The following is a 20377-nucleotide window of genomic DNA, read 5'->3' as shown; positions in this document are numbered from 1 at the left end:
CTTTGGCCATCGCCCGACACGGTGATGGAAGTTAGACTAACATACGCCGATGAGGAGAGAGAGGAGAGAGAGAGAGAGTTATTGTTGTTGTTGTTATTATTATAAATATCAGAGATAAATTTTAAAAAATACTTATTATTCGTGAAAACATTTTTACTTCATCCCAAACATATAAGGACAAATTGACATAAATAGACGTACTAAAATAATACTCCTAGCCAGCAAATGTTTATTTTTATATATTAATGTACATTATACATAAAACATATATTTTTAGTACATAATAATGTATATTTTTTTAAGGGCAAAGGTGCAAATATACCCCTCAACTTTGCTATTTATAGCAGATATATCCCTTGTTACAAAAGTGGTGTACATATACCCCTGTCGTTACAAAATGATGCAAATATATCCTTTTCACTAACGGGATTTTTTTAAAATCATTTAGATTATTTTTTAATTAAAAAAATGCCACGTGACTTTAAAAAAAAAGTCTAAACATTTTTTGTAGTAGACATACTTTTTTAAAGCCACATAGTAATTTTTTTTCCCGATGGGTCGGGTCTGGCTAGTTTTAAAAAAATATCTCCGACTTTAAAAAAATAAGTCTATCCATTTTAAAAAAATGAACCAGACCCGACCCACTAGACAAAAAATTACTATGTGGCTTTAGAAAAGAATGTCTACTAAAAAAAATGGTTAGACTTTTTTTAAAGTCAGGTGGCATTTTTTAATTAAAAAATAACCTAAATGATTTTTTTTTAAATCCCGTCAGCAAAAATGGTATATTTACATCATTTTGTAATGGCAGAAGTATATATACACTACTTTTATAATGAGGGATATATCTGCCCTAAATCGTAAAGTTGAGGAGTATATTTGCCCCTTTGCCCTTCTTTTTTTTTTTTTTTTTTTTTAAATATATTTAGCTAGAGAATGTAGTTATGTTGTCCCTATTGGCCAAATGCGTAACTCATAGTTTAGCTATACTCATATCCCCCAAAACTTCCCCAGCAGAACTCTTCTCTTTTCTCTGTGCTTAGAATTAGAATATCTTTTGTTCCAAAATGCAAATACTGGTAAGTAACTCTCCCCCTTATTCTTCTTAAGTTATTTAGGGGCAATGTTTTAATTTAAAATTTGTGAATGAATATATTTATGTATGTGTAAATGTAGGATAAGATAAAAATGCAAAGAAAAGAAGCAGATGACAGGCCACCTCAGGTGCCAATTTCTTGGATTGAAATATCTAATTCAGTTTCTTGTCAATACCTATTTGAAACTGATGGTAAGCTATCGGTAAGTTTTTCTCTTTTCTTTTGTTTAAAGATTTCTTGTTATTGTATACCTGTCATATTCCTTTTAAGTTTTTAGTACATTGTTTGTAGTTTTAATTTGCTTAGGAGCAATCAAATTACAGAAATAGATGGACCCAAGTTAGGAAATTGCACTATATATAACCAAAAGTGTTTTTTTTTTTTAAAAAAAAAATTTAAAGTTGGTTAGTTTAGAGAATTGAGGTGTTTCGCCTAGTTTTTAGGAACAAATTAAGTGCTTTTGAATAGTAGCAGAAACTGTTTTTCAGCAGCTAAAGACAATAGCTTTTTCCCATAAAGACTTTTGGAAACTTGACCGAGCACAAATTACTGCTCTAGGGTAAGCTATCGGTAAATTCTCTCTCTCTTTTTTTATTTTTTTTTATTTTTTTTATGCTAAAGATTTTCCTAATTCTATCTTCAATTGCTTGTTGTAGTGTACAAGTCATACTCCATTTCAGTTTTTGTTACCTTGTTTGTCGTTTTAATTAGCTTAGGAGCAATAAAATGACAGAAAAAGATTGATCCAGTTAGCAAATGGCACTAGGTATAGCCAATAGTGCTTATTTTAGAGAGTCGAAGTGTTTGGCCTAGCGTTTAGGAACAAAATTAATTTTTCAGAAGCTAAAAGAATATGTTGTGCACCAGTCATAATCTGTTTCAGTTTTCATTAAGTTGTTTGTAGTTTTAATTAGCTTAGCAGCAATGAGAGGACAGAAAAAGAGGGATCCAGTTTGGAAATTGCATACATATAGTCAAAAAAGTGCCTATTTTATAGAGAGTTGAGGTGTTTGGCCTAGCTTTAGGAACAAAATAAGTGCTTTTCAAAAGCTTTAAAAACAGTTTTTCCGTGGAAACTTGACCAAGCACAAATTACTGCTCTAATATTGGCAAAAGTGCTTTTGAAATTAATTAGCCAAAAGTGAATTGTTATTCTCCAAAAGTACCTTTTTTGGAAAGAACTTCTAACAAAGAACAATTTTCAAAATAATCAGGTTTTAGAAGCTAGGCCAAACAAGCTAGTAATGCGATTAGTGGTATTTTAGTAAACGCCCATTTCCAAATTTGGCTGCACAGGAAAGCAGTTAATGGGATTCCGAGGCGGAGTAGCATATCGATACAGGTTCATCTGAACCGAGTACTTTAGGTGCAGTGTATAACTTTATATGTAAAAATGCACTAAAATTGCAATAAATAGTAACATATGAACCTATAACTTTAAAGATATAGTGGATTTAATGCTAAGAACCTTAAATGTTAAATCCATAAAACTTAAATCCTGGATATCTGATGGGATTGGGTTGGACTCATGCAAAAAAGTTTGGAAATTGAACCTTTTTACTTCTTTAATAGGTATCAAGTAATTATTGTTACCATTCTCAAAGAAAAAATAAAGAAGAAGTACTAGGTAAATTAAACTACTTGTTAATTAGAAACCATTGCACTCTGATAACTATCTAAGCTAATTTTACTGCTCGTAAGCTTCGAATATGGCTCGTATTTCCTGTTCTCTCCTTTATGACAGTTGTGGCAGATGTAGTTCAATAATGTAGGTAATAACTTCATATATGTTTGAATGTGCACAATAATTTCGTATATTGGCATTAACTTCTCCTCTGTTGTTTAGCTTTCCCCTTGCCATTTCTGTAGGCGGAAGTAATATTTTTGAGAGGTTATAAACATCTTGAGCATATTAATAGTATATATTACATCCCAGTGATTGATATTCTATACTACTGTTATTTTTTCTCGATGCCTAAATATGTCACTACATGTAGTATATCTTGCCACTCTGTACTACATTTTCCGTGTCATGTTAATATATCAAAACTACTTGTTTCCAAATAGAGACTTACATCTGTCTCTCTTTACAGGTCAAGATGGTTGATGACTCTAGACCAGCTGCACAGAGAATAGTTGAACCCTTTCTGAATAAATTTTTCCCATCTGGCTATCCATATAGGTGTGAAATTCTTAGAAATCATTTCTCAACAGTTCTAGTTGGTCGCAAGCTTCATGAATATGTAATGTAAATATCTGCTCTTGATTGCTTCTGCAGTGTGAATGAGGGGTATCTGAGATACACACAATTTCGAGCACTCCAACACTTCACGAGTGCAGCATTGTCGGTTTTGTCGACTCAGGTCTTCTAACTATGAAGCATCTCACTGCCTGCTAAACTTTATTCGACACTAAAACTTTTTAGAGTATACTATTTTCAAACAAGAGCACGCACACACACGGACACACACTACATGTATGTATATATTCATGGTTGACATTGGCTTTTGTTCTTAAGACCTAAATACATGATACATTAAAATTGTTATACTTCTGAATATTACTCCTTTGCAGTCACTGCTATTTGCTGCAGGCTTGCGTCCTACCCCTGCTCAGGCAACTGCAGTGAGTTGGGTAAGCCTTTGTCTAGCGGACAGATTAAACAGATGAACTCCTCAAGTATTACGTCCAGTTCCCTTTCCTTCTTAAGGGAGTTATTTCATGATTGTTCTGTTTATTTACAGATATTGAGAGATGGTATGCAACATGTCGGAAAGCTCATATGTAGCAACTTAGGTGCAAGGATGGATTCTGAGCCTAAACGTTGGAGAATTTTAGGTTTGTGCAATGTCCCTGGAGCATTGGTCTATGCTGTGATTCTTCTTTATTTCTTTATCAGAGTTGTTTCTGCGTAATTTAATTCTATTAATTGCATTGCTTTGTTAAATTGTAGAGTAGTTTTAAATTATATATACTTTTTATGCTGCAGCTGATGTTCTGTATGACATGGGGACTGGTTTAGAAGTTTTGTCTCCTTTATGCCCGCATTTGTTTCTTGAAGTAGCTGGCCTTGGCAATTTCGCAAAGGTAAGTTTTCTCTGCTTACTGATTATAGAGGCTCACTGAGTATTTTGGGAGACTTATGAATGACTCTGATTCAATGTAGTTCGAATTATGTATTTCTTGTTTCTCCCTCTATTCCTCTGGCGGACATGATATACCATTTTTTGATTCCCAAATTCTCCCCGTTTTTCTGATTTAATATATAGGATTCTTCTTGCAGCTTTTGTATTTCTTTTCATACCGCAGGAGAAAATACGAGAAATTCATATATGTCGAGGAGTTAAATTTATCTGCACTTTGGACCACTCCCCTTTTTTAATCACTTTTATCTTGAAGTATAATGGAATTGAAACATTAGTAAAAAGGGAACTGGATTTTCCAGAAAGCTGCGTACAGTTTTTAAACTACTGAAAGAGGGAATGGTTAACCAGTCGCTTTAAGGTTTCAGTTTCTTTTATGATATTCTCCCTCGAGAGAGTGATTTGTGGTTTCTCCTTTTGGAGCACTAGTGGACACTCAATTGTTCTATCTGTGGAAGATATATTTTATTAGTCTAATTGAGTAAAAAATTTTGGTACATTTTAAAATTGTGTATAATCTAATCTTCAGTGATGTGATTTGTGAGAAATTTGTAGGCAGCAGTGTTAACGACGTTATTTTTGTTTGGAGTTATCAGGGAATGGCGGTTGTTGCAGCTAGAGCAACAAGATTGCCAATATATTCTTCATTTGCCAAAGAAGGCAATCTTAGTGATCTGTTTGCTAAAGGCGAGGCTATTTCCACTGTTTTTAATGTTCTAGGGCTTGGAACAGGAATTCACTTAGCATCCACTATTTGTTCATCAATGCAGGGAAAGGTATTATTTTATTACCATTCAAGGTATATTATTGAATTCGTTCTATTCTCATTCGATCCATTCGTAGGGCTGCTGAATCATGTATAAACTAGGAGAATTAAATTTTTATGCTACTATAAAATCCACTGTGCCGAACCTGATTGAAAAGTAAAATAAAATAAAATCCACTATGCAGAGATGTCGGTCTTACATCAGCGTAATGTATGCCCTATGGTATGTTGATGTATGTTTCTCTCTGTCGCTATTTGTTTTCGTTTGTTGTGCTTATAAAACCTTAAACTGGTAAAAGTACAAGGAGATCATGTATTGTAAGATGTCCAAGATCATTTCCACTTGGAAGAAGTCACTAGGCATTCTTGGTATATCTGTTTTCCACGCCTTAAAAGATGGTAAAATGAAATAAGAGGAACTTTTGTTCCATGGGTACTCAATTCTACTCCCTTGTTGAGATCACTTTTTATAAAAGCAAGATAATAAGACCATGTGGACTATTTAGCCCAAGCACTTGTAGAGAATGCAAGGACGTTGCTTGTAGCAGATTATAGGGTCCTTGGTGATTCTGACACTATTGAATGCCTGCAGTTGGTTGTTGCCCCGCTGCTGTCTGTTATACACGTTTACAGTGTCGTTGAAGAAATGCGAGCTGCTCCCGTCAACACATTAAATCCGCAGAGAACTGCAATGATCGTGGCTGACTTTGTGAAGGTGCATATCTAAAGTTGCAAACGTGAGACAGATCTATTCACAACTCATTTAACTAAGTTCTGTGTTATCATATTTAGACTGGAAAAATCTCAAGTCCTGCTGACCTAAGATATCGAGAAGATCTCTTATTTCCCGGAAGGCTGATAGAGGATGCTGGAAAGGTAAAGGTGGGAAGGTCTCTGCATGAAGTAGTCAGGCCTTCAAAGCTGCAACAATTTAAAGAAACATTTCCAGAGGAGAAGTTCATTTTAAACCATGGAAGTAGATGGACTGATATGATACTGGAACACAATGCAACCGGTGAAGATGCATTGAGGGGTTGGCTGGTTGCTGCTTATGCTTCAGATATGGAACGATTGGTTCATGAACCAAGTGCGAATATCTTGCTAGAGGCTTATGACAAGATGAATGGTTCATTCTCCCCGTTTTTAGCTGAGTTGCAGGCCAAAGGGTGGCATACAGATCGGTTTCTTGATGGTACTGGAAATCGTTTTGCATTTTAGTTCTTTAAGATATCGAATTCTTTGTACTTTGTTATCCTTCCCCTTCAGTAGATTACACAGGATACATGTAGGAGTAGGACAAAAACCTTTCATCCTCAACAGGTACTTTTTGAGAATAGCAATTCCACCCTATACAAAACTAGGAGGAGGTTGATTGAAGATGGGCAAGGTGTCTCCCTCACTTTGTTAATGAGATGTCACATAATTGGTTTAAGATCCTGAAAGATGTTTCGATGGTTTTTATTGAAGATATTTCATGTTCATTGCATTCTGTTTGATCTATGAAGTTATACAAGCTCTTCCATTGCGTTTGTTTCAAGAGATTTAATACACTTTAATTTCTTTGTATTTGGTGATAAGACTCCCTCTAGTAGCATTGTGCCTTATTTGCCATTGAACGTTGAAGAGTTATTCTCTCGATCCGCCAAAGGGTTTTTTCCTATGAAAGAAATTCATTGCCAACTGTAATAGCAAATGGATTCGTAATATACTTTTGCATTTCTTACTGAACACTCTTTTGGTCGTGTTTCCACAAAAGGAGGTTTCTATGTCGATAGTTTTTGGATAATTTGATAGTGTAAAAAATTGTTTACACCGGCGGTATAGAAAACTTAAACAAATCATAGGTAAAAGCTTATTGTTGGGCATTTCTATACTAGTATAAATGTTCCTTCAACTTTGCCCAAAAAAGGGGGGAAATTTCAGGAAAATAGAATTCACTCACTTATATTGTAAAAATATTGCCCATAATTTACATTGCAAAGCTTTGGTAAAAAATAATAGGCTTAAAGCTGTAGAACATGGTGTTGATCTTCTTCTCACAAATTTCGAACCTCCATTAAATATCACTCTCAAATTCAAAAGGAGTTGAAAAAGAAAACAATATAAAATCGAAATAGTAGAAAGAGAAAACGGGGGGAGTTGACTACTAGCAAGCAGGAAAAAAATTAAGAAGAACAAAAGACATATCATATTCAATTTCATTTCAACAAATCAAATCCATTAGACTGGTGAAGATTAGATTTTAAGATAATCCATCATTAATGTTGAATAAACTTAAACAAGTGGATTTAAATTTCGAATATGATTTTGTGAGAAATTTGGAGTGGATGTTATTTAGACTTGTTAGAAATATATAAAAGGAGGTTGTTTACAAAATTTGAAATCATTTAATGGAGATTTGGATTGACCTTGGACAAGCTACAGATACATTGATATGATCCTAAATGGCACAAATGAAACAAGGATGCTTAGAAGGACGTGAGACGTTTGGATGATAGCATGAGAAGAGATTGTGGAGGCTTCTACACCAAGTGGCTAAAAGCGCAAAGCGATAAAAGTGTAAATTGTGGCTATAAGATGCAAATCATGGCCAAGATCCCAAATATAAGGCTAGGGATGTAATTTGGGCTACAATTGCAAGACAGTTGGTGTTTGGAAGATGAAGATCTCATGTTGGGTTGTTTTCGCAAAGAGCCAATTTAGGGCCTTTGTTGTAAGAGCTTTTAGTATAAATAAGACACTTAGTCTCTCATTTCTTCCTTAGCTTATGCATTGTGAGAAGATGAATACTCTTGTTGAGTAATAATTTGTTTAGCTAGGTTGCTATAGTTTTAGTGATAGACAATGGTGGATTCCATTGTTGGCTTATGAACCTCATTCTCATTGATTTCATGAAGAGTTGTTTATTTGCGGATTCAATTGAATTTCTCTTGCCTTGATTTCAAGTAGTATAGGTTCTCTTGATTGAATTCAATTGGAAGGGTCTAGGATTGATATATCTAGGTTTGTCCATAGATTCATTATTATTAGGGTCTAAATTTTATCCTTCTTTTCTCATCCCCTTTTCTTCAATTCTCATCCCCTAATTTCTTGTTATTCTTTAATTCCGTATTTTAGGTATTGATTTGGTCTTTCCCCAAATCGATTCTTATCATGTTAGATATCGAGAACATCATTGTTTCTTGCCTCATAAAAAATTATGATTCTCTACTCTGTGGTTTCTACCTACGTCGATAATCCTAGGTTCATGTCTTATTTAAAAATAAATCATTGAATTCAAAATTCAAAAATCCCGTAAAAAAAATTGTTGTTGTGGTTTGTTTTGTGTGGAATATCCTACATAACAAGGTTCGATTATATAATTAGTTTTGATATCAAATCTAGCATAATTTATTTAGATTTTGAATTTGAAACCATGTTTACAAGTTATTTCGCGAAATTTTGACAAGTACAAGTTTTCACGAAAAATCACGGGCTTCTTAGAAATCACCATTGGAGGACCTTCAAACTTTGAAGAACACAACCGTAGGGGTTGGTTAATTGGAGGTTTAACCGAACGGATCCATTCCATCTTTTGGAATGGGCGTTGTTCTCACGTGGTGATATTATAGCTCGTTAGAAATCCCCACCTACCATGTTTTACTCATGCTTTATATTATATAAAATTCACGGAATACATTGAATTTTGGGTGTTATTTTTTTGCTTTAGGAAAGACATTCAATGGCACAAATTCTTACGGGCCCTCGCATTTCACGACGTGTATCTATACCTAACCCAAAAAACCATTTGATTCAAAATTTCAGGTTTAGTCAACTCTTTATTTTAATTAGTGCATCTAAAACCTGTGGGCCTTGTGTGTTATTGGGCCAAATGTGACCATGACAGGAAAACATATGATATAGTATGTAATGGGCTCACGAAAATTTTGATTTAAGTCTAAACTTTAAGCGCGCAAACGAATATAGAAAATATTTGCTATTATACCAGCAACGACAACAGATTAAGAAAAATATTTTTGGACGTGTTAATACTTATATAATATGATTCGGAATACATGAACAGAGTACGAATATCGAATGATGTTTAAACTGAAGCATGAAAAAAAAAAAAAAAAAAAAAAAGGTGAAACTTATCATCTATGTCTAAGATGGCAGCCACGTTTTCATTGGACAAATAAGTTGAAAAGTCAAGCCATGACGTGTAGATAATTGCTTATCTAAGTTTAGTTTTGGTTTCTCATGAATTGGACCCAAAATTCAACTGCTTCCTCTCCTCCATTTTGCAACGTGAGGAACATAGTTGGTATTCTTGTTTGATAAATCAGCCCCAACAAGGAATATTTTGGAGATAAAAGAATAACTCAATGCCTTGTCTTTCATAGAACATCAAAGGAATATTATTTCATAGAACATCAAAGGAATATTGTTTCAACTTCTCGACGATGGCAGCAAAGTCTATGTAGATCATTGGTGAGTTAATATGTGCTAGTTTCTAGCTAAAGCTACAAAGGGTTCGTTGGTTTGATATGATAACAGCCACAAGATTGTAAATCATCACCATTAACTTTTATTTCAAGAAACTTGAGAATTCCTAAAATGGCGATTTTCAAGATTGGTCTCTTAGAGGTAATTCAAATCACTCAAACTCCTTTATTACGAGTAGTTGAAAGTATTTGTAGCACGTATTTCAAGTTGTGATGGATCGTCAGTCGATTTCATAAATCCTAGGATATGGCATGAATAGTGTTTCGAGAAATCGGGGAAGACGATGAATAGTGCTCTTGGTATTTAAATATTGAAACATAATTATGATCCTAATAACCTATTAAGTTGTTTGTTAGCTAATTTAGAGGTGAACAACTAAGGATCCACCCAAATTGGATATTTTGGATTGTTGGAGGAATATGAGTTTAAGTGAAAATGGAATACAAGAATGACGTAATTGAAGTTGCTATAGGTGGGTATTGATGGAAAGGAATTCTGGAATGTAGATCGAATGTGATTAATAAAGAATTCACCCTAAACAAATATTTGCGAATTAACACTATAATGGTTCGGTTGATGAACTTATTGGTTGTTATTAATGAATATATATCGTGTTATGTAGTTTGGTTGTGTTGGAGATGTTTGGTTGTCAATTGGATGTTGGAGCTAACGGTTGGTAATGTTGGCTACATTGAGGTATGCCGAGCTTTTTTAATTACCGGTGTGCTTTCACATTTATTTTTGAGCTTGAATGATAATGTTAATGAGATCTCAATCCAAAAATCTTGTTCTTCTTGGACAAGCTCTGACATGGTATTTATCCTTTAATTGGGATTAGCAGGTAATATTTATTCTTTTGCGTTATAACGACTAAGTTTGATTAGAGTTATAAAATTACTTAACGCGCTTACATGATTCTCGTGGTTTTATTGAGGAGAAAATGCACATTATATTATGTACTTGATTTCTTGTGACTTGTTGTTACGAGTTCACATCATACTTTGTGATGAAATTGTTGAAATCACTCTCTTGATTTGTATTATATAAGTGAAAATGTAAACTTGATTTAGTGAAATGGATTTGGCTGAAGGCCATGACTTGAGAAAATGAATTGAACAAGATTTTCACAAAACTTTGATATGATTTGTCAGAAAGAAAGACTATTTAATCCAGCGGGTTCTACACCTGTACCATTGCTCATCGGATTTATAAGGGAGATGTGCCGCCAAATTCTTATAGACGATCTCGAATAACCCTAAAGGCATGGTGTACCATAGACCTATACGGCGGGGAGAGCATAAGACGTCCGTAAGGATGTAAAGCTTACTTTTCCTTCATTTGGCATGTATAGTCATATACGTGAATACGATACTTGAGATATCAACATTGAAATCAGGGAATAATATGACAACTGAGAAGTTTCAGGAAGATCCTAGGCATTTTCTAAGTAACTGGTGCTTCTTCCTTGTTTTGATAAATTAAATTTTGTACTTGGTTTACCACTCATGTATTTATAAATTTTGTCCACATTATATGCTTTGATAAATTAAACTGTGTATATGATCCATCTCTCATGCACTTGATATTTTTTTACATATCTGTATAACTATTGCTCGATCATGGGTTGTGGCTATGACGCATATCTGAGTATTTCAATACTCGCGCATCATTTGTTTAAACGCTTCGGTGTTAGGTATTATGACAACAGCGGTGCAAGTCAGCCGAGTGGTCGTCGTAGCGTTTGCTGGGATTCCCGTGACTTCATACTTTTAGTGAGCCCATATTTGAGGTCGTGGAATTCACATAGTTGTATTTTCATTTTAGGTATAACACGAGCTAGTCTCGCAACATCATTATTTCGTTCGTAATTTCATAGAGGCTCCATAGATATACTTGTATTATTTTTGGATTATGGGTACCCGTATGGACTCACAAATAATATTTTTATTTTAGGACTTGGTTAACGAGCATGTTGATTAGATATTATTCGTTCGGCTTACTCACTAATATTGATGTTAATTAATTGGATGGTGGCATTGGCACAAAAGTAGTCACTTCACTAAATTCCCCGTCCGTCGACCCGCATTCGTTTCCGTATTTGTTCCGGCAGCATCGGGTGTCGTGCACGCTCTTTCCGGTTCTCGGGGGCGTGAAGTGGCACAAGATACCTCAAATACAAGGAATATTCAGCCCAAAGATCGAGGTACGAAATACAATATGTCATCACTAAAGGATTTTCTTTTCCGTAATTTATGGACCAAATGAGGCACTTAATTGGTTCCAAAATTTGAGTGATCACTATTACGAGTTTTACGTGTCACAAAATACAAACCTTAAAATGTTGAACCATGTCCCTTCAAATGCAGTTTATGCTTTCTTCGATTCTTATCCATCCCCATTTGTACTTACGAGTCCACATCAAAGACGCAAATCACGCTTATGTCAAATCAATACTCATGAAATTGACCCAAAAACTTGTTTACGGTCCCATGCTATTTATGGTCACAAATACGACCGTAAAGTACGACGTTCCAAATGCATTTACAATGCACCATTCCACTTGTGGGCTCTAAAGCAAAGTATCTCATGTGAATAGTCATATTACGCCATTAGCAACCGTATTCATAATCTTGAAAGCCATAAAGACCTAAGATATGCGTGGCATTACCCTAAATACCATACGGTACTTATCTCAAAAGTATTCTACTCGATTTTTGTTCTTTCATGCCTACGCTAGAGATTTCACTATGTTTATATTTTTAGTTCAAAGCTTCATTAGGTATTTGTTCATCCTTCCTTTATCTCGATCTTCCAAGCTAATTAAGTCACTAGTAATTGACCTTAGTATTTCAGTTGTTGATCATGGTTTCTTGAGTATCCCATCGCGATATCTTTTTGTGCTAATTCTTTTTCAAGCTTTTCTCATTTTAACCTCGTCAAATTTTTCTTTAGCTCAAGTCCTATTTTAGTTTAATCGAGTCATCCGTCTTTCAATTAACAAGACCGCGTGTTCCGCATTTATGTTAGCTCTTCCACAAAGATTAGCAACCTTGTGAATTGACTTTTTGGATAAAGAAAAATGGAATCACGACCATAAATTTTTTGGAAGAAGCTTTAGATAAATCGAGGACAAATGTTTCATGGTAAGTTCATGTTCCCATGTACATGTCTAAATGTAATACGATGATCCATGACCATGTTTTCATGTAATCAGGAATTTTACTACTAATTTTGTTTGACCCATCATTCGTTTGGTAGATATTGTAACACCCCGTATCTTAGAACTAAGGTTAGACTCATAAGGAGAGTAGATAAACGGCGTTCGAGCGTTTTTCATCCATAGCCCACGGGCAATAGGATAATGATGAATTTGGGAAAAGTACCCTCAATGAAAGGAGTACGTAGAAATACCTTTCTAACGATATAGTGGAAGGTGAAGGAGACATGATCATCTATGATAGTGAAAAGGCAATTCTGCTATGGGGAGATGATGTGACTTATGACAATGGTCGATATGAGGGGGAATTCCGAGAACCTCCTTGACGAAATATCCCTTTGAAATAAGTGGTATATTATAGGTCTTGGGCCTTATACGAGAAGTTATGCTCATTTTACCGAAAGAGTGCAAACCGACACCCGTCGCTTAATGAAGAGTCTATGGTGAGAGAACAAGAGCTATGAAGAGCCCCGCATCGCGGAACCATCGCGACATGGAGGTTTTAAGTTATACTTAGGTTCGGGGGTATATTCGAAGACCCCATTCACGAAAAATTAACCTAACTTAAGAACAAGTCCCAATAACCCTACAAGGTAAGTTTTATCATGATTTTGGTTGAATTCAAGTCCCTAATCTGCATGAATTAGAGTAAACCCAGTTGTTCAAGATGAATATAAAGTCTTTAATTCAAGTTTCGAGGCATTACTGTGTATACAGATACTATCTACGTGTGGGAACATCATTGTTTCTGCCTCATAACCCATAAATTACGATTCTCTACTAAAACTTGTTTCTATACTCATCTTCTAATGGTCCATTCACGTACATTGTTATAATTTGTATTCTTAATATTTCTTTATGATTATTGAGAATCCGTCCGTAATCCATGAATGTGCGGGAGTTTCGACCGTTTTTAAATAAGACGATTAAATCTTAATATCCTACATAAAAGTAAAGTATTATATACATTTATCATGCTATGATACAAGATACATACATCAAAATACAATTTATTTCCATGAAACCATATTTACAAGCTATTTCATGAAACCATGTTTACAAGTTATACTCACGCATTACAAGATGTCGAAGGAAGGAGGAGGGCTTCTTGAAACATTATGTTCATGTCGGGAGTTGCACAAAAGAAATGCAAGGTCTAGGCCACCGTGAGAAATGACCCGAAGACGATACCTTAATTTTACACCGAACGGATCCATTGTGCACAACTATCTTATACCCCCGGCAAGTGCATGTACTGGCCGGTAGTGTGGGGTATGTCCTTGTGTTGGATGATTGTACCATGTTTTACGGCATATTAAATACCTTTCCTCTAACCAGTGGTTGAGACATTGGGTATAGAGTGTGTGATGAAATGGGACCCTTACTATGATCAAAGAAGGTACTTGATTAATAGGAGCGCAAGGGTGTTCTTTACCCATGGCATATACCAAGAAGAGGTTTGGTATGATGTACTTCCACTAGACAATTGTTACTTGTGTTTTGGGAAACCTTGGTTCCAAGAACATAAGGTTTCATATGGGCAAGAATGGTACAAGTATGTAGTGGACAAATAATGGAGACCTCTCTTTCCAACGTACTTCCAAAAGATAAAACAATTGCAAGTGAACCCTATCCTATGGAGAGTGGTCCCGAAATCCCACAATAGGAGAAAAAGAATTTAGAAGAGATTCACCTAATGATGGAACGCATACTTAGTGTTCTTGAACATAAATGAAATGAAGAAGTCTAAGCCTTGTAAAGCAAAAAGATTAAAGTGGAGGGTTCCGTTAACCCTTGCAAAAAGTACTTGGCACTTGTCCCAACTCCCATGAGCTCTATGGTCCCATTGAGAGAGAAAAGATTGAAAGGAGTAAAGGAAGTAAAAAGTGACAACTCTAGAATGGAAAAAGGAGAGGTTGTGAGGAATGATGTGAGGGAGTTGTCACAACCCTATTCTAACTCATGTAACTTTGTTTTCTTCTCTAGTTGTCTTAATGATGGTGCAGGTATTCTTGGAAGCAAACCAAATGATGAACCTCAAACTTTGAAAGTTCATGAGGTAGTTGAAAGCTTCCCGAAGGAGCAAATGGATTCCAAAGTTGAAAATCGAAGTAAAGAGAATGTTCTATGCGAACTTTAAGGTAAAATAGCTAATCTTAATACTCCAAATGATATAAGTAACCATGATGCTAAAATGAGTGTGAATGATAGCTTATCCTTACTTGAGCTTAATGAGCCTTTACCTTGTGATGATCTTAGTGAGTCTTCATTGATTGTTGACAATGTAGTTGGTATGGGTGTTCCAACACTAGTTGATCCTGCTGATGACCATCTTGATTCATCTTATGAGATCAATTTGTGTCCATCTAGTGTTGATCCTTATGATTTGCAGGTTAATACATCGTCATATGATTTATTAGTTCACCCACTAGTTGATCCTAACGATGACCTAGTTGATTCTTCTTGCAAGATTAATTTGCGTTCAACTAGTGTGGATACTTGTGTCAATTTGATTGCTATGATAGTCCACTAATTGAGAAATTTTGTGATGTGCTTAATGAGCCTCAATTTAGTGATGTTGTCGATATAATTGATCATTTGGATAGTCATGAAAATGAAAATGCTTTGAAAGGTGACATTTGTCTTTTTGAAAGTGAGATTGTATGTTTTGATTCGCCGTTGTTCATAGAATCTTCTCTCTTAATCCATATCTTATTCAATGAGAACATGACTAGTGGGGATGATGTACATAGTGGATTGTATTGTCATGATGAGCTTGTAGCCACCTTTGGGGATTATAGTGTGTTTTGTGAGTCACTATGGGATGATGATGAGCTTGGTCATGATGAAAAGCATGGGGTGGACGAAGTTGTTGACACCATCCTCGTTGATGAAAAGTCCTTCTTGAGGGTTTGTTACCTACTTAATGGACCCACGTCGAATTTGGGAAAGACCTCCGAAAGTGATGAGCGCCCTTTAAAGAAGGGAAGTATCGAAAAAGAAGGTGATGCTTTCCTATAAATTGCTAATTCTTCATTGCGTGTTCAAAATCTTATTAGCCCAATGCATGATATTGTTCTTGAACCTAGTGAGGCTACATTGGAGGATGACATAGGTGAAGAAGTTGTCTTGCGTGACACCTTTCTTTATTACTTATTTGCATATGATGACGCTCTTATGTGTGATAGAGGTGCATCTTATGTTCAAAGGGGTCTTTATGGGTTAGATGATTTTGCTCTTAACTGAGATTTGTGTATACTCTTCCCTTTTGATTGCAGTGATACCTTGTGTGATTTAGTCTTGACACTACCTTGTATACTCTTCCCTTTTGATCCCAGTGATACCTTGTGTGATTTAGTCTTGACACTACCTTGGAGGAATCAACTTCTTAATGCCTCATATATGGAACTTTTGTTTTTGATAGTGGTTGATGTATGGTTGCACCACAAGTTTTTCCTCCCTTGGAGTGAGATTATGATCATTGCCTTTTGTGCTAACCCTCATGCGTTGAGGAATATGTCTTCGTATGTCTTCCCTTGGATTTTACTAGGTTCCGATTCGAGGACGAATTCTTTTGAAGAAGGGGAGGATGATATGATCCTAAATGTCACAAATGGCATAAGGATTCTTAGAAGGACGTGGGATGTTTGGATGATAGCATGGGAAGAGATTGTAGAGGCTTCTACACCAAGTGGCTAAAAGCGCAAAGGGTTAAAAGTGCAAATTGTTGCTATAAGATGCAAATCATGGCCAAGATCCCAAATTCAAGGCTAGGGATGTAATTTGGGCTACAATTGCAAGTCAATTGGTGTTTGGAAGATGAAGATCTCATATTGAGCTATTTTCTCAAAGAGCCACTTTAGGGCCTTTGTTGTAAGAGCTTTTAGTATAAATAAGACACTTAGTTTTTCATTTCTTCCTTAGCTTATGCATTATGAGAAGATGAATACTCTTGTTGAATAATAGTTTTTTTAGCTAGGTAGCTATAGTTTTAGTGATAGACAATGGTGGATTCTATTGTTGGCTTATGAACCTCATTTCCGTTGATTTCATGAAGAGTTGTTCATTTGTGGATTCAATTGAATTCCTCTTGCCTTGATTTCAAGCAGTATAGGTTCTCTTGATTGAATCCAATTGGAAGAGTCTAGGTTTGTCCATAGATTCATTATTATTAGGATCTAGCTTTTATCCCTATTTTCTTCAATTCTCATCCCCTAATTTCATGTTATCCTTTAACTTCGCATTTTAGATATTGATTTGGTCTTTCCCCCAAATCGATTCTTATCATACATATATGTTTTTATACAATGTTATACACTTATACACAAAGACATATACATTATATATTTATAGGTGTATAAGAAGTGTTTATACACCCATATACACTATTATATAATATTATACACTATTATACAAAAGCTAACCTAGTCTTCTTCTTTGTGTCTCTTCTATAATTTAGTTCAAATTTACTCCAAATCACTTTAAATTTATGTTTTCAACTCTTCTTGATGTTTCCAATCAATTGGATCAACACCCAATCCGGACAACTAATAAATTCGAAAAATCCAACTTCTGAATCGAAGCTTTGAACGGTCTTCAATGGTGGACTTCTATTTTCAAGTTTCACTCAACCACACTAAAGATAATATTGACAAAGTGTTTTCATGTCAAACGAATCAGCATGATACGATAATCAAATGTAATAATTCTTTCAAGATTGATGCTTGTCTATGTTTATGGAAATAAATGAAAAAAGAATCACAAGACCACATCCAACAACACCAAAGGGCAGCTCGGTGGTAGTTTGAATAAGAATATTACAATCAATTTTTGATGTCCCGTGGGGTACTAATAAAGACGGAGACTATGCTTCAATTCTCTTATACTTGGTTAGTAGAATTAAGTATGATGATAGGTCGGATGAAATGTATTTTGAAAATTAGAACAGTTATACGGGGGAGAAAAAAAAAAAATTAGAAGTAGATCTTTAATGTTGGGCTACGAGATGAAAACAAAAATTCAAATTATATACAAAATGTGTTAAACTAGGTAAGAAGATAAAATTTAATGTTGGTGCTACAGAAAGAAATGAAAACAAAAATTCGAATTATATACAAAATGGGTTAAACTAGGTAAGAAGATAAAATATGGGTCAATATTTGATACACGATCATTATGATTTTAAGGTATTAAATAAAAAGAGGAAAAACGCAATCGGAAGGTTATATAATCTGTAATATTAAAGTGCAATAAGTAATAAAGAATTATTTTCAGGTAGGATGAATGAAATAAATTAATTTTAAAGAACTATTTCTCAGTACCATGAATGAAATAGTGAAATTTAAAGAATCATTTTATGAGGTACCATGAGTTTACTAGAAAGAATCATTTTCTCATGTATCATGACTGAAATAAATATATTTATAAAATACATTTTATGAAGTACCGCGTGTGAAAGGAAAAAATGCATTCATTACTTTGGCATGCAAGTCATGATAAATTGATATGACTTCATATTGTATTTAACCTAGTCATCCAGTTGGATTACTCCCAAATTATGTCGGATCAATCATAATTTCAAAGTTACAAACAAACAAGAGAAAGGATCGTACATTTCAAAATTTTGGCATACAGTTAGGGGTGTTTACAGAAAACCAATAAGCCGAACAAAACTGAAAATTGAATCAAATCGAAGAAACAAATCGATATTTTTTTGTTTAATTTGATTTTGATTATTAAGTTTGGAAACCGACAAACTTGATTTGATTCTAGTTTAAGCAAAAAATAATCGAAAAAATCGAGTCAAACCGGCTATACAAGTACCTATTTAAAAATAATTGGTTTTGTTTGGTAACCAACATTTGAAAAATTGACTTAATTAGTTTGATTTCCTTTTAGAGAAAAATCAACCCAAACCAAACCATAAACACCTTTGCATACAGTCATGACAAATCATTATTACCTCATGCTATATTCAACCAAAATGCCCTATTAAATTGCTAACATGCCAAATTGTCATAATTCCAAAATTATAAATAAAAAAGAGGAAAATAATTTAAAAGTGGATATTCTTTTGAAAGTAAAAAAGTAAATTACATTTAAGGAGATTCAGAAAAAAAGATGCATCAAATCTTATCTGTAAAAGATGCATCAAATCTTATCTGTATAATTGCAAGATTGGTAAGATCTTAATGAACTAGGTACTATATATTGTCACAATAACAAACACTTAAGGTCAAAAAATACTGTACTTCCCTCAATAAAACATGGATAAGTCTTCGATGATTTTGTTTTTCCTGGTCTCCTCTTTCATCTTTTCATGTGGTTAGTATTTCTTTGTCCCTCTACTCTCTTACTTTGTCACTCACAAAAACAAACACAATATTTGTAACATAAGTTAATACAGTAAGATCTTTCCATAACAATCATAATTAATAATAACTTTTTATTATAACAACAACTTTTACTTTGATCAAGTTTTCATGTTTTATCATATGTTCTTTACAACAACATTTCGCTATAAAAATAAAAAAATATTCGAAGTTTCTAACAAATAACGTCGTTATAGAAAGGTTTGAATGTTTAACCATAAAAAGATCTATTTTATTAAGTTGTGATTTTGTAGTGTATAACTTATAGGAGTAAAACATAGTGGATCTAATAGGAGGCGTGTACGTGGTCGCACCCACTATTTTCAACTGGACCATAAAATGAGATTTTTTAAGAATGTATAAATTATTAATCGCACTGTCTTTAATTTGAACAAATTGAATCTAGATCTGTCTCAATCGTACAACAACTTTTTATTTCTCATGAATTAACCTGTGATATATTCCTCGCTTATTAAAAATTCAGTTAGTAACGAATTAGCGACAAATTATTAAAATTTTTGCAGATTATTAAAATGTGCTATTTAGTAATGTGCTAATAATTTTTTAATCCTCAGATATGGCGAATGGATTGTCTTGTGTTGACGACCCATCTTGCAGTGCTTATACCTGCAAAATTGGAGTTCGAGAATGTGTTAATGGTGTTTGTAAATGTTGTTTTTCATTAACATGTGATGCTGGTCAAGAAAGTGTTGACCCTGGTCGCAAAGTATTGACCTTGCAAGAGTCTTCTAATTAGTTAAAGCTATTTGGAGTTTGTTTATGTAAATTCAATGCCTTGTAATTGGCTAATTGAATTGAAGAGTATGTTCTAATGAGTATCTCAATGTTAAATGATGTTTACTTGATCATTTTGAAACATTAACAACTATAATTACGTCTCAGTTATCCCAAACAAATTGAAATTAGCTATATCAATTCTCGAGCAATGCAAATACAAATAGAAAGTATTAAAGGTTATATACATTTTCGAATCGTACGATTCACTGAAAGGCTAAACCACTCTTATATGACCTATAAATAGAATGTTAACATCCAAAACAGAATCTCAACTAATTTGTATTGCTATATAGACTTCTACTGTAGTCTATATATATTTTGTTAAGTCTACATGGATCCTCAAAATTTTTGAGTCTTTCGAGAAAAATTTGTTCCAAGTGATTTTAGGTTTATTTTGTCCCTTTTTAACGCCTTTATTAACCATGGTTTCATATCTATGGTGTGGATATATACAGCTGTGGTCGATGCAACATGTTGAAACAAATGATAATAAAATTTTC

At 34.3% G+C, this 20377-nt stretch overlaps 1 protein-coding gene across 2 annotated transcripts; it reads left to right on the top strand.

Annotated features, from left to right (window-relative positions):
* The first annotated feature begins 976 nt into the window (after positions 1–976).
* On the top strand, positions 977–6502 carry LOC132067780 (protein root UVB sensitive 2, chloroplastic). Of its 2 annotated transcripts, none has more exons than XM_059461103.1 (10): positions 977–1079; positions 1177–1288; positions 3191–3279; positions 3376–3460; positions 3672–3731; positions 3842–3935; positions 4087–4184; positions 4837–5016; positions 5599–5721; positions 5799–6502. In XM_059461103.1, exons 2-10 carry the CDS (start codon positions 1208–1210, stop codon positions 6222–6224), a joined length of 1236 nt encoding a protein of 411 aa, XP_059317086.1. In that variant the 5' UTR covers positions 977–1079; positions 1177–1207; the 3' UTR covers positions 6225–6502. The 2 variants fall into 2 exon arrangements, with proteins under 2 accessions (XP_059317086.1, XP_059317085.1); XM_059461102.1 differs by having other exon boundaries at positions 1177–1299.
* Positions 6503–20377: the final 13875 nt, after the last annotated feature.

Source organism: Lycium ferocissimum, chromosome 8 (assembly GCF_029784015.1).
Source record: "Lycium ferocissimum isolate CSIRO_LF1 chromosome 8, AGI_CSIRO_Lferr_CH_V1, whole genome shotgun sequence".
Taxonomy (NCBI): domain Eukaryota; kingdom Viridiplantae; phylum Streptophyta; class Magnoliopsida; order Solanales; family Solanaceae; genus Lycium; species Lycium ferocissimum.
The sequence above is the reverse complement of the archived record's forward strand: the minus strand, read 5'-3'. Positions and strand labels throughout refer to the sequence as shown.